Source organism: Rhinolophus sinicus, linkage group LG02, assembly GCF_036562045.2.
Source record: "Rhinolophus sinicus isolate RSC01 linkage group LG02, ASM3656204v1, whole genome shotgun sequence".
NCBI classification, from domain to species: Eukaryota; Metazoa; Chordata; class Mammalia; order Chiroptera; family Rhinolophidae; genus Rhinolophus; species Rhinolophus sinicus.
In genome coordinates this window covers 200,668,256-200,681,432 of record NC_133752.1, presented here as the reverse complement: position 1 = coordinate 200,681,432, position 13,177 = coordinate 200,668,256, and the positions used below count along the sequence as shown (strand labels likewise).

The 13,177-nt window shown below is 60.7% G+C and overlaps 2 protein-coding genes across 2 annotated transcripts; both read left to right on the top strand.

The window, feature by feature from the left end:
- Positions 1 to 328: 328 nt before the first annotated feature.
- Positions 329 to 3,808, top strand: CHKB (choline kinase beta). Its single transcript, XM_019717811.2, has 11 exons — positions 329 to 953; positions 1,081 to 1,189; positions 1,435 to 1,548; positions 1,696 to 1,829; positions 2,112 to 2,207; positions 2,398 to 2,456; positions 2,541 to 2,622; positions 2,740 to 2,848; positions 2,995 to 3,098; positions 3,288 to 3,369; positions 3,514 to 3,808. Exons 1-11 carry the CDS (start codon positions 469 to 471, stop codon positions 3,586 to 3,588), a joined length of 1,449 nt encoding a protein of 482 aa, XP_019573370.2. The 5' UTR covers positions 329 to 468; the 3' UTR covers positions 3,589 to 3,808.
- A 418-nt stretch (positions 3,809 to 4,226) lies between these two features.
- On the top strand, positions 4,227 to 12,606 carry CPT1B (carnitine palmitoyltransferase 1B). Its single transcript, XM_019717809.2, has 19 exons — positions 4,227 to 4,464; positions 4,890 to 5,060; positions 5,421 to 5,560; positions 5,892 to 6,069; positions 6,291 to 6,392; positions 6,579 to 6,716; positions 6,809 to 6,886; positions 7,847 to 7,954; positions 8,028 to 8,112; positions 8,650 to 8,845; positions 9,139 to 9,324; positions 9,393 to 9,498; positions 9,584 to 9,700; positions 10,014 to 10,178; positions 10,257 to 10,391; positions 10,483 to 10,635; positions 11,232 to 11,345; positions 11,854 to 11,946; positions 12,078 to 12,606. Exons 2-19 carry the CDS (start codon positions 4,920 to 4,922, stop codon positions 12,159 to 12,161), a joined length of 2,319 nt encoding a protein of 772 aa, XP_019573368.1. The 5' UTR covers positions 4,227 to 4,464; positions 4,890 to 4,919; the 3' UTR covers positions 12,162 to 12,606.
- Positions 12,607 to 13,177: the final 571 nt, after the last annotated feature.

Here is a 13,177-nt window from a genome sequence, read left to right as displayed (position 1 = left end):
TCCTTCTCTCCCAGCGTAGCCACAGCAGTTATATTAGTGGCCAATGGCTCACTGGTTACAGCTGACGGCCAACTAGCCACAGCTGATGGCCATCCCATCACAGTTGATGGCCATTTACTACCTGAGCCAGACACCTGTCTATGTGAGGCCGAGAGCCTGGAGACTTCTTTCTGGGATTCTGCCCCCACAGGCTCTCTTCCTTGCCGGCTGCCCCAGGGGGGCTCCCACCCCTGGCGAAGGCCCAGCTTCCCTCACCGGCGCCTTCCTGGGGGCACTAGCCCCCTGCGCAATCAGGCCGCTCCGCTCCCCCACACGTACCGCTTCGTGCGCTCCTCCCCGTCCACGTGACTCGTCCACGCGCACGCCTCCGGCACGACGCTCCGGATTGGCCCACGCCGTTTCCTCCGTTCCGGGTCACGGTCCAAACAGCCGCTTGTTTTTCGAGCGGCCCCGCCCAGAGAGAGGCCAATGGTATTCGCCCTGAGCCAGGGGAGCCAGGGGTACCGCGGAGACGCCCTGAACTTGGACTTCGGAAAGGGCACGGGCACCCCGTCCAGGGTCCCGGAGAGAGCCGAGCGGCGCCGCAGGGAAGCGAATAAAGCCGGAGAAACCCGAACACGAGCGGAGAAGCGCAGGCGGCCGGAAGCGGAGCCGAGAGCAGCCGGAACAAGCCGAGCCCGCCCGAAGGGGCAGAGCGCACTGGGCGTTGGGCCGGGTGGAGCCCGAGCCATGGCGGCCGAGGGGCCCGCCGTGGCCGGAGGTGGTGTTCTCGGCGGCCGCCTGGCCAAGGACAGCTTGCGGCAGCCTAAGTGCCCGGACACGGCCCCGAACCGGCGGCGCGGATCGGCGCAGTCGCAGGACGCCCAGCGCCGAGCCTACCAGTGGTGCCGGGAGTATCTGGGCGGGGCGTGGCGCCGACTGCGGCCGGAGGAGCTGAGGGTGGACCCCGTGAGGTGGGAGGTCAGGGGCGGGCCGGGGGCAGAGGGCAGGCTCTGGCCCTCCGGCGCTCATTGTTTCTGTGGGGCGGGGCCGGGCGGGTGGAGCCCACGGCGGCTGAGCGCGCCCTGGTGTGGTCTGCAGCGGAGGCCTCAGCAACCTGCTCTTCCGCTGCTCGCTGCCGGATCACCTGCCCAGCGTCGGCGAGGAGCCCCGGGAGGTGCTGCTGCGGCTGTATGGGGCGATTCTGCAGGTGAGGGCGTGACGGCGCAGTGGCCAGTGGCTTTAGAACTTCTCACTTAAGCGTGGCAGGTGCTTTTGTCCCCGTCGTAGTTAAGGACGCTGAGGCTCAGGAGCTAGTAACTGGCCCGAATGCTACTAAAGGCACTAGAACAAGAAGCCCCACCTGTGGTGGGAGGAGCGAGCAGACCCTCATTTGTCAACGTGCTTTGCCGCTGGCTGCCTGACTCCTGCCCTTTGCTGTCCATCTTCCTTCAGGGCGTGGACTCCTTGGTCCTTGAAAGTGTGATGTTCGCCATCCTTGCAGAGAGGTCTCTGGGGCCCCAGCTCTACGGAGTCTTTCCAGAGGGCCGTCTGGAACAGTACATCCCAGTAAGAGCCAGAGCGTCCCTGACCTCCCCCAACCCCCACCTCCTTTCCCGGTGTCTGCCCTCACATCTCACACCCGGAGGGAATGCCCCCCACCCTTCCCCCTCCTGCCCCAGCCCCCTCACCACCCTGATAGGTTCCTGGGTGCAGAGCCGGCCACTGAAAACGCGAGAGCTTGCCGAGCCCATGTTGTCGGCAGCCATTGCCACGAAGATGGCCCAGTTCCACGGAATGGAGATGCCTTTCACTAAGGAGCCCCACTGGCTGTTTGGGACCATGGAGCGGTGAGTGTGTGGCCTCCTCAGGGCTCCTGCACACCGGGCTGAACTTTCATGCTGGCTCTTACTACACTGGGCTCTGACTGAAGGCGACCATGACGGTCCAGCCAACCAGCTGAGTGAATCAGGTGTCCCAGTGTTTAGCGCTGTCTCTCACAGGACAGGCTTCCTCCAAACGTTTGCCAGACGAGTCATACAGTGACAGGAAATGGGTAGGACAGCCTGGCCTGGGGTAGAGAGGAATGGTGGGCAGGGATAGCAGAGTGTGTCCTGTTCTCTGGGCTTTAGGTACCTGAAGCAGATCCTGGACCTGCCCCCCACGGGCCTCCCCCAGATGAACCTGCTGGAGATGTACAGCCTGAAGGACGAGATGGGAAACCTGAGGTGAGGGCAGGCAGGCCGGGGGAGCAGAAGGGCACGAGAGGTGCTGCTAGAAACCTAATGCTGTCCTCTCCAGGATTTCCTGAGGGGCTGTGAACCTTCTCTAGTCACTAAAGACACTAGAACAAGAAGTCCCACCTGTGGGACTTCTCTAGTCACTCCTGCTCAGACACATGCTATTGTTCCCCTGTAGGAAGTTGCTAGACTCTACCCCATCACCAGTGGTCTTCTGCCACAATGACATCCAGGAAGGTAGGAGAAGTCATCCGAGTCTCCCAACCTGAAGTGAGGGGCCAGAGTCCCCAGAATGACCAGAACACCCCCCCGCACCCCCAGGGAACATCTTGTTGCTCTCAGAGCCAGAAAATGCTGACAGCCTCATGTTGGTCGACTTTGAGTACAGTGGTTACAACTACAGGTGAGGGTGGGGTATGGCCACCCAAGGGTCCATCCCAGCAGTGCCCTGGAAACAGACCAGGCTTTATCTCTGCCTCCCAGGGGACTTGGGGACTAAGTGCCCACCCTATTCCCCCAGGGGCTTTGACATTGGGAACCATTTTTGTGAGTGGGTTTATGACTATACTCACGAGGAGTGGCCTTTCTACAAAGCGCAGCCTGCAGACTACCCCACCCGGGCACAGCAGGTATGGGGGCCAGAGGCTGGGGAGCGGGACCTGGCCTGTGAGAGGGAGGAGGACATTGAAGCCTGGAAGGAATGGCGAGAAAGGGTATTAACTGGGAAATACTCCAGAGTCTTCCCCATTTCCTGACTCATGTCTGTTGACCTCAGCTCCATTTTATTCGCCATTACCTGGCAGAGGTAAAGAAAGGTGAGACCGTCTCCCAAGAGGAGCAGAGGAAACTGGAAGATGACCTGCTGGTGGAGGTCAATCGGTGAGGAAAGATGGCTGGGGTGGGGCAGAGGAAATGGGGCTGAGGAAGAGGCAGACAGGTGCAGGTGCAAAGTGGGGGCTGGGGTGGGAAGTCAGGACAGGGTGGGTCGGGCCGTGGGGCAAAAGTTAGAGCTTTGGGATCCAGTGATGCCTCGTGCGCTCTGAACCCCCTGCTTGCCCCGCCTCTCAGGTATGCCCTCGCTTCCCATTTCTTTTGGGGTCTCTGGTCCATCCTCCAGGCATCCATGTCCACCATAGAATTTGGTTACTTGGTGAGTAACCCTGATGGGCGAGTTAGGTGGGGAAGGGGGGGAGCAGGGGTCTGGTGTGCTCCAGGACAGCTGTGGGCAGACTGGGGGCTTTGGGTACTGGCCCCAAACCTTCTCACCAGTGTGTGGGGTGGGTTTCCTCCTCAGGAGTATGCCCAGTCTCGGTTCCAGTTCTACTTCCAGCAGAAGGGGCAGCTGACCAGCTTCCACCCCCCATCCTGACTCTCCACCCCAACCCCTCGGATTTTCCTGGAGCCTCCAGGGCAGGACCTTGGAGGGAGGGGCAAAGCACAAGGGGCCCTGGGGACTGGGCTGAGCCCCTGTGACATGGGCTGAGGAGACTGACCTCTCCCAGAGTATGAGGAGGTCCCCACAGCAGGCAAGCGGACGGGAGCCCCTGGGCTGTGTACCTTAAGACAATAAACGAGCTTTTTCCTTCGTATTCTGTCCTAGCCTTACTCAGTGCAACAGAAAGTACCAACCAAGGATGCACATGGATTGACAAAATGCCCACTGGTCTCAGCCTCAGTTTCCCCCCCTAAAAACATGGCTGTTCAATGCTCTGGGCTTGAAAGTGGTTAAGGGTCCATTCTGCCAATTGGAGCCCCCTGCCTTCCCTCCTCCCTGTCTCCAGCTTAGAAGTGATACATACCAGGAGGAATGGGGGGGAACTGGGGAGTAATGGGGTTGCAAAGAGGGCCCTGGGGTGGGGCTTCCCTCCCAACACTGCGCACTGGAGATCAGGGCCCAGGCAGCACAGCCGACAAGCTGATGACCCTTTCCCTACATTCAGCTATTTTTAGCTCTAATGCCACCATCCTCACGTGAGACCCTTTGCCCCCCCCCTCCCCAAGGTCCCCAGACCTTTAAGCAATCTTCAGCTTGCAGAACCCTGCCCTCCCCTCCCACTCCGGATTCCCGCCTTGGAGGGGTGGGGATTCTGGTTGCCGCCCCGCATCTGTTTTCTCAACCCAAATTTGGGAGTGGGTGTCAAGTTCCCGGTGAGGGCGGGGCTGGGGGGGGGTGGCCGGCCTGAAGGACATGGGGACAAGGGCCAGAGCGACTGGCCCCACACGCCGATAGGAGTGAATCCGAGCTGTGAGTGGACTGGGGGGCAACCCAGGGCCACCCGCTTGGCTCAAGAGTGCAGTGCAGGGGCGAGGACAGCACCGGGGTCCCACGCGGTCGGGGCTGGGGGAACCCGGACCCTGCCTTGCTCCAGACGACAACGCTTCCCGGATCACCTCTCACCCCCATCCTGAGGCCGCCCTTCACTGTCCTCGGAGATCCTGAAGCTTCCAAGGCCTTGACCCCCTTCCCGACCCCTACACCTTTCTGGCCTGCCCGGAACGTGGGCGCGAGGGTTCCCTGGCTGTTGGCCGGGCTGGGTAGCCGAGTGGCTCCGGCTGGCGTGGGGTGCTGGCGGGGGAGGGGCCGCTAGCCGGGTGGGGGGCAGCGGCAAGCTGGGGGCGGGTCCTCAGGAGGGGGCGGGGCTGGCCTGAGTCCGTCCGCACCCCCTCCAGCCCCCTCCCAGGTGCGGGCCAATCCCCAGGATGGCGGAAGCGCATCAGGCCGTGGCCTTCCAGTTCACCGTGACCCCAGATGGGGTCGACTTCCGGCTCAGTCGGGAGGCCCTGAAACACATCTACTTATCTGGGATCAACTCCTGGAAGAAACGCCTGATTCGCATCAAGGTTGGCGCAGGGGTTCTGGCCTCTTCCTCCCAGCAGGTGCAGGATACAGCCTTCTATAGGCAGAGACCAGGTGTCAGCTGCTGCCCCGCACTGTCACGGTCCACCCCCACCTTGGCTGGCTCTTCTGCAGAGACCAGAGGGGGGCTTCAGGTGTTGAAGGGAGACAGCCATGCAGAACGGCACTGGGACCCGGGAATTGGGTGCTGCAGGTGTGGGAGTGTGGAGGAGGGGCAGACCAGACTTGGAGGAGTAAGGGCACAGCAGGTGACCAAGGGAGCATGCCTTCCGGGCAGGCCAGGACCTCACAGGCGCTGGCTTGCTGCGCCTTCCACTCCCTAAGCATGCCTGTCTGCCCCACAGAATGGCATCCTTAGGGGTGTGTATCCTGGCAGCCCCACCAGCTGGCTGGTCGTCGTCATGGCTACAGTGGGTTCCTCCTATTGCAATGTGGACGTCTCCATGGGGCTAGTCTGTTACATCCAGAAATACCTCCCTGAGGGGTAAGAAGCGGAACCACAAGAGAGGGCCAGAGAGGCTCCAAAGCCAGGGTTTTGAACTGGGCATATAAGGACAATAGCCGTTGGAGGTTGTAAGGGCAGTCCTGCCCGGGGTCACCATCACCTCAGTCCCCTGTCCATAAGTCCATATGTTATGCTCAGTTGTAAGTGTGCCCAGGGAGGTCCTTCTTTGGTGTCTCCCCCAAGGTGGCTCACCACCACTGAGACTGCAGCCCTCTCCCCGCCGAGGCTGGCCTCCAGGGGACCCCTGCTGCCCTCTCCCCCCCAAGGCAGCCTCCAGGGGACCCCTGCAGCCCACTCCCTTCTCTGACAGATATGGCCCCTACCGAACCCCACAGACCCGGGCACTTGTCAGCATGGCCATCTTCTCCACGGGAGTGTGGATGCTCGGCATCTTTTTCTTCCGCCAAACCCTGAAACTGCTTCTTTCCTACCATGGCTGGATGTTTGAGATGCATGGCCGGACCAGCCGCTTCACCAAAGTCTGGGCTGTGAGCAGAAGCTGGTGGAGGGCTTCAGGCATCTGGTTGAAGACCCTGGGGGCCTCATTTGGGGTTCTGAACTGGAGGGGAGAGGCAGGCGGGCACTGGTGCCGGGCACGTGGGCTTGTCCTGGTTCTGAGGGTTTGGGCCCAGCTCCTCAAGTGTTCACTAGTTTGTTTCCATCCATTCCTCTGGCTCCCAGCCCAGCACTCTCTGCCCTGTACCCACAGACCTGCGTTCGCCTTCTGTCTGGCCGGCGGCCTATGCTCTACAGCTTCCAGACATCTCTACCCAAGCTCCCCGTGCCCAAGGTGTCAGCCACGATTCAGCGGGTGAGGGCCGGGATCAGGTACCCCAGTGGGCAGGGTGGGCTGGACTCAGAGGACTTGTCCAAACAGAAGGGACTGTCCCCTTCAAAGAGTGTGTTTGAGCGCATTGGGGCTGGGGTCAGAAGAGGGTTGGGACAGAGACAGCCATTGCTGTCCGGCCCCCACGCTGATGGTCACCTGTCTGGACAGTACCTGGAGTCGGTGCGGCCCTTGTTGAACGACGAGGAGTATTACCGTAAGGAGAAGCTGGCCAAGGAATTCCAGGAGAAGACTGCTCCCAGGCTGCAGAAGTACCTGATACTCAAGTCGTGGTGGGCGACCAACTACGTGAGTTTCCTCCTGCGCTTCCCCTCACCTACCTCTGTCACAGCTGCCCACAGCCCACGTGCGCCCAGCTCTAACTGCCCCCCCCCCCACAGGTGAGTGACTGGTGGGAAGAGTACATCTACCTTCGAGGCCGGAACCCCCTCGTGGTGAACAGCAACTATTACGTCATGGTAAGATGGGGCACCTGTGTGCTCAGCTCTGTCCTCAGGTCCGGGGCTCAGGGCAAAGGACCCGGAGGACACCCCAGAGCCCCAGTGGCAGTTTCCACAGGCAGGTGGGGGTTCTGCAGTGAGGCCTGAGGGAAAGGGAAGATGGGGAAGATGCTGGAAGAATAGTCAGGAAGCAGCCTTGGGGCAATAGGGAAACAGGATGCAGAGAACCCTGTAGCCTCACAGCCTGACACTGTCCCTCTCAGTGTCCCTCAGGCTCACTGCCCTGCACAAGCCCCAACACTTTCTTCTTGGTGCCTCACTGGCCACGGGTTCCCAGCCATCCTGACGCCATTCCCATGGGACTTCCTTAACCATACCTTCTTTTGTGTCACTGCGGATCCAGAGCTACTTCGCTTAGCACTCAGGAGGTCACTTTGGCCCTTTGCCACGTGACGCGTCCTCCTGCCCCAGTGCAGGCCTGACCCAGTTGCGATCTACACAGCACCCCTCAATCGTCTCCCGCTGTCCAGATCACATTCTGAACAGCTTGCTGCATTCCCCCCCACCGGGCTGTCCTCCCAGCTACGTCCCTCCTCCACTGGCCTGACCTCCCGGCCGCATTTCCTCCTCCATCAGCCTGTCCTCCCAGCCACGTCCCTTCCTCCACCAGGCTGTCCTCCCAGAAGCCTACACACGAAGTGTCCCTACCTGAGGTTGTCAGCTGTTTTTTTTCGTGGTGGAAACCACTTTCTCAAAGCAAAATAAACAAAACATGAACCAAGTAGTTATGGAAAAGCAGCTTGAGTCAGAGCTGAGGCTGAGGAGTGATGTGGTCGTTTCATGTTTGGCAGTTCATCTGACAGCGTGTGGGATGGACTGGGGGAAAGGGACAAAGCAGGTCTGCAGGCATGGAGAGCCGGGGTCCCAGGCGACCCTGGGCCTGTTGTGGCTGCCTGCAGGCTCCACCCTCTCCCACAGGACTTTGTGTTCACCAAGAACACGGACGTACAAGCAGCCCGCCTGGGGAACATCGTTCATGCCATGATCACATATCGCCGTAAACTGGACCGGGAACAGATCAAGCCTGTGAGTTGTGTTAGGGTGGAGGGAGTGAAGGGAGAGCGGGCCACGTCTGAGCCGTGCCGGGCCTTCCTCCCAGGTGATGGCACTTGGCATCGTGCCCATGTGCTCCTACCAGATGGAGAGAATGTTCAACACCACTCGGATCCCGGGCAAGGAGACAGGTACCAGGCGGGTCATAGCCTTGGGCCCACGTGAGGCCATTGTGACTGAACCCTTCCCTCCAGCTATGGTCCCGCCATGGCAGGTGTCCCACTACCTGTTCGTCCCCAGTGCCCTCAGTGTCTCAGGGTGGTGTAACTGTCAAAAACAGCCAGTTTCTGGCAGATATTAGACTCCTAGTGTTTACAGGAAATGCCAGTGCTGGGACCCTGCACCTCCTCCAGGGCTCACCTGCAGGCTGGGGGAGTCTGAGTACAGAGCATCCGGAGAAGCACTGCTGCCTCTGGACGAGGGCCGGGTCCCGAAGGTCTGGCAGGGGCAGCAGCCTGCATTTGTGACACTGAGACAGATTGTGTTATTTCCTCGAGCCATGGCATTACGCGAGAGGCATAGAAGCACCCAGCACAGGCCCTGGCTTAGTGCTGGGAGAGGGGAGCCTGGCAAGCCAGGGGTCACAGGGGCACCGCGCAAGTGCAGTGCTGGGCATGGGGGTGCTCCTGCCACCGTGCTGCGCCTCAGCCCACCTGTGGCCCCTACAGACGTGCTGCAGCACCTGGCCGAGAGCAGGCATGTGGCGGTGTACCACCGGGGCCGCTTCTTCAAGGTGTGGCTGTATGACGGCTCCAGCCTGCTCAAGCCTCGGGACCTGGAGCTGCAGTTCCAGAGGATCCTGGATGACCCCTCCCCACCTCAGCCGGGCGAGGAGAGGCTGGCAGCCCTCACTGCAGGCGGAAGGTACCGGGCCGGCGGGCAGGGACTGCTGGCTGAGGCTCAGGCCCCGTGAGGAGAGGAGCCTGGCCCTGTACCCACCCTGGAACTTGGGGCCAGAGGCATGACAGAGGGAGGGGTGTGCCGGGGCCACTAGTGAGGGTGCTGGTGGCCACGGCAGTGGGGTGGCTGCCGTAGCCCTAACTGGAGGGCGGCCCAGCAGCACCACCTCAGCCAGTCCCAGGCCCTGCCAGGTCCTAGGAGGTGCCCTTGGCCACAGCCTGCAGTGGCCGCAGCTCACCCTGCCCTGATGCCCCCAGAACGGAGTGGGCACAGGCACGCCAGACCTTCTTCAGCTCCGGCAAGAACAAGGCTTCTCTGGACACCATTGAGCGTGCCGCTTTCTTTGTGACCCTGGATGAGGAGTCTCACCGCTATGACCCCGAAGATGAGGCCAGCCTTAGCCTGTACGGCAAGGCTCTGCTGCACGGCAACTGCTACAACAGGTCAGCGCCCCTGCCCTCGGCCCCGGGAGCCCCCGCCTGCCTCACCTCATCACCTGCTCCTCCTGCAGGTGGTTCGACAAGTCTTTCACTCTCATTGCCTTCAAGAATGGCCAGTTGGGCCTCAACACAGAACACGCTTGGGCAGACGCCCCAATCGTAGGGCACCTCTGGGAGGTAATGGGCCCAGACAGGGGGCCTGTTGCCGGGGTGGGGGTACAGGGGGCAAGGACGGCCCGTCAGCCTGACCTTTTCCCTGCAGTTTGTCCTGGGCACTGACACCTTCCACCTGGGCTACTCAGACACTGGGCACTGCCTGGGCCAACCGAACCTCATGCTGGTACCTCCTCAGCGGCTGCAGTGGGACATCCCTGAGAAGGTGTGCAGGCCGAGGGCAGGGACGGGCATGTGAGAGTGACAAGTGCCTGAGACACTCTGCTGCCTCCTCCCTCTGGCTCAGCCCCATTCACAGGGGGAAGTGACAGGAGCCACTCATGGTCCAGACTGGCCACAGGGAGATCAGACATCCTGGAGCCATGTGGTGGTTAGATTAGCTGGGAGGTGTGAGCCTTGTGTCCATGGGTGTGTGTCAGTGCCCCCTTTCTCCTGAAGATGTGGAGGGCACCCTGAGACTATCAGTCTGCCCTTCAGAGAGCTCTCCCCCCAGTGGACCCTTTCCATTGTCTCGGCAGTGCCAGGCGGCCATCGACAGCTCCTACCAGGTGGCCAGGGCGCTGGCAGAGAACGTGGAGCTGTACTGTTTCCAGTTCCTGCCCTTTGGCAAAGGCCTCATCAAGAAGTGTCGCACCAGCCCTGATGCCTTTGTGCAGATCGCCCTGCAGCTGGCGCACTTCCGGGTAGGAGTCCGGCCGGACTGCGGAGCGGGCAGGCGGCGCCAGGGCACACCCGCCAGACTCACCCTCTGTGTTCCCCAGGACAAGGGCAAGTTCTGCCTGACCTATGAAGCCTCGATGACGAGGATGTTCCGTGAGGGGCGCACCGAGACGGTTCGTTCCTGTACCAGCGAGTCCACAGCCTTCGTGCAGGCCATGGTGGAGGGCACACACAAGGTGAGCCCCCAAAGACACGCAAGGTGACCCCTCTGCCTCCTCCCACCTTGAGGGTCAGGGCTACCCTTCACTGCTCTGCTCCTGTCCCCAGAAAGCAGACCTCCAGAACCTCTTCCGGAAAGCTTCTGAGAAGCACCAGAACATGTACCGCCTGGCCATGACGGGGCACGGCATCGACAGGCACCTCTTCTGCCTTTATGTGGTCTCCAAATACCTGGGGGTCAGCTCCCCTTTCCTGGCTGAGGTCAGTGTTGTCAGTGGGTGTGTCCTCTGCCCCATGGCCTCACCTGATGGGTCTCAGCCTGTTTGCTGTCTGGCCGGCTCCCCTGAAGTTGTCCTCAAGGGCAGGGGCCAGCTTTCCTGCTCCAGGCCCCTCCCAGGCCTGTGGTCCTGGCGCTGAGCAAGATACCCCCATCCCATGTGGAGTTGGTGTTCTTGTGAGAGGCATGGGCAAACGAAGGTATGATGTGTCGGGTGGTGACTCCTGAGAAGTCAGGAGGGTACGGGGATCAGGCTGGGCAGAACGCCCAGTGGAGAGGGCTTCCAGCACCCAGACACTAAGGCAAGGGTGCACGGTGCCAGGGACAGCAGGAGGAGAGGAGCGGAGGCCAGAGGGACGGGCAGGCCAGCAGGCCTTGAAACATGACTGAAAGTTTTGTGCAGATGCTGCTGGTGAGAACAGACTGGGGGACAGGGGCAGCAGTCAGGAAGGCCCCCCGCCACTGGCTCACTTCTGCACCCTGGGCCAGGACCACACCTGGCTCACATGCTCAGGCACCACCCATCAGCAGGTGTGTGCGGAGTGCATGGTGTCTGACTGCTGCGGCCTCCCTGTTGCAGGTGCTCTCAGAACCCTGGCGCCTCTCCACCAGCCAGAGCGCTCAATTCCAGATCGGCATGTTTGATCCAAAGAAGTACCCCAATCACCTGGGCGCTGGCGGTGGCTTTGGACCCGTAAGTGCCCTTGCGGGGTGCTGGGTGGGTAGGACTGGGGCCGGGGTTTCAGTGGAGAGCGCAGGGACTCAGGAGGTCAGACCAGAGGTGGGAACACAGCCCGGGGCCTGCCCTACGTGGAAGCAGAATGGGAACTATCGGCCGGCAGACAGGTGCCTGGGACCAGCCCCCACCACTGGAGCACACCCATGTCCAGGCCTGGCTTCCCTCTGAAGGGTGCTTAGTGGAGAGTCAGCTCTCCCGCTGGGACATTCTCACGGGCTTGTCTGTCAGGGAGCTAGAGATGGTGCCCTGGACAGGGAAGCCTGAGGTCCTGGGGCTCCAGGTGGGGCCAGACTGCACTGGCAGAGCTCTTTGTTTTCACGTTTTCTGGGGGTGGTACTGACTTCAGAAAAATGTAGCATCTGGGGGTAGAGCCCCTTCCTGGGAATCTTGTGGGGAGAGCAAGGGTGGCCTCAGTTCAGCTTTCAGGTCCTCACGCCCTCCCCCGACCTTGTGCTGCCCTCAGGTAGTGGATGATGGCTATGGCGTCTCCTACATGATCGCTGGTGAGAACACCATCTTCTTTCATGTCTCCAGCATGTTCTCAAGCTCAGAGACGGTAAGTCTGCTGCTGCTCAGGCCTGAGGAGGGGTGCCACTGGGCCCGTCTGGCTGGGGAAGCATCCTGGTTAGTGGGGACAGAAGGGCAGGGTCTTGCCTGGAGCCGGGTCTGAACTCTTGGCTTCCACAGAATGCCCAGCGTTTTGGGAACCACATCCGCCAAGCTCTGCTGGACATTGCTGATCTTTTCCAAGTTCCCAAGGCTGACAGCTGAGGGCCAGAGAGATGCCAGCTGCCCTCTCGCCCCCACGTTTGGAGGGATGGGCCTGTGGTCAGCTCACATGCACAAGGGGTGCCCATGCACAGGTGACCAGGCTCCAAGGACAGCTCTGGCAGTAGGTGCTCCCGGGCAGATGCTCTCTGAGGGCCCCCGTGGCAGAGGTGGAGTGGGAGCACAGAGGAAATTTTGACTTTTTTTCTTGCTAGATACTAATAAAAATAAGGCTATGTAATTCTCTCTTAGCCCGTAGGTTTCTGTGTTTTGTTTGGGAACTAGGAGGCCATCCCCTGGCCCCAGCTCAGGCCAGAGAGGTGGCAAGAGAAGGGCTGGGGCTGAGAGACCAAGAAGCTTGTAACTTGCTTTGAAATATGTCTCTGCTGAGGTCACTGTCCATACCCACTGTGTGCATGTGGAATAAATTCTTGCTTCAGAAACTTCACCATTCCCTGGGGTCACTTCTGTTTGTCTGTCTGCTGGGGAGTGGAGCCCACTGCTTCCTCCATGCAGGGGTGTGTCCTCTGTACCCCTCTGGGCTGGAGCATAGCCCTGTGGGACCCTTGGCCTCCTGCGCATTGGGAGGTGCTGCAGTCCCAGGCCTGCGGTCCAGGTGTCAGGTGGTCACTACTAAGAGGGCACATGGGGTAGTCTGGAGCAACACATGCCCCTTCCCGCAGGTTGGCTTTTCTATGAAAACACATGAAAAGGAAGCAGAACATAATTGATATGGAGTGTAAGTAAGCACTCGGTGACTATTGCTGCATTCTTAAGTGAGTCTAGGCCTCAGCACTCTGCCAGGTGCTGAGAACCCAGAGTGACTTAGGGACAGTCCCAGGCCTTTTCTTAGGAAGCACCCGCCATCTACTTGGCCCTGTGCTGGGGACTCAGGGGTGAACAGGCACCACCTGCCCACATGGAATTCACTTCGAGGAGAGGCAGGCGTGGGTAGGGATGGAGTGGCTGTCAGGGAAAGCAGGAGGCTTTGGGAATAATTCATTTAGCAGGTGCTTACT

Coding starts and splice junctions, on each gene's coding strand:
- CPT1B (XM_019717809.2), top strand. CDS start 4,920: ATGGCGGAAGCGCATCAGGCCGTGGCCTTCCAGTTCACCGTGACCCCA. Junction 9,701..10,013: donor AGTGGGACATCCCTGAGAAG/GTGTGCAGGCCG, acceptor TTGTCTCGGCAG/TGCCAGGCGGCCATCGACAG. Junction 10,636..11,231: donor GCTCCCCTTTCCTGGCTGAG/GTCAGTGTTGTC, acceptor TCCCTGTTGCAG/GTGCTCTCAGAACCCTGGCG.
- CHKB (XM_019717811.2), top strand. CDS start 469: ATGGTATTCGCCCTGAGCCAGGGGAGCCAGGGGTACCGCGGAGACGCC. Junction 1,830..2,111: donor CTGTTTGGGACCATGGAGCG/GTGAGTGTGTGG, acceptor TCTGGGCTTTAG/GTACCTGAAGCAGATCCTGG. Junction 2,208..2,397: donor GACGAGATGGGAAACCTGAG/GTGAGGGCAGGC, acceptor GTTCCCCTGTAG/GAAGTTGCTAGACTCTACCC.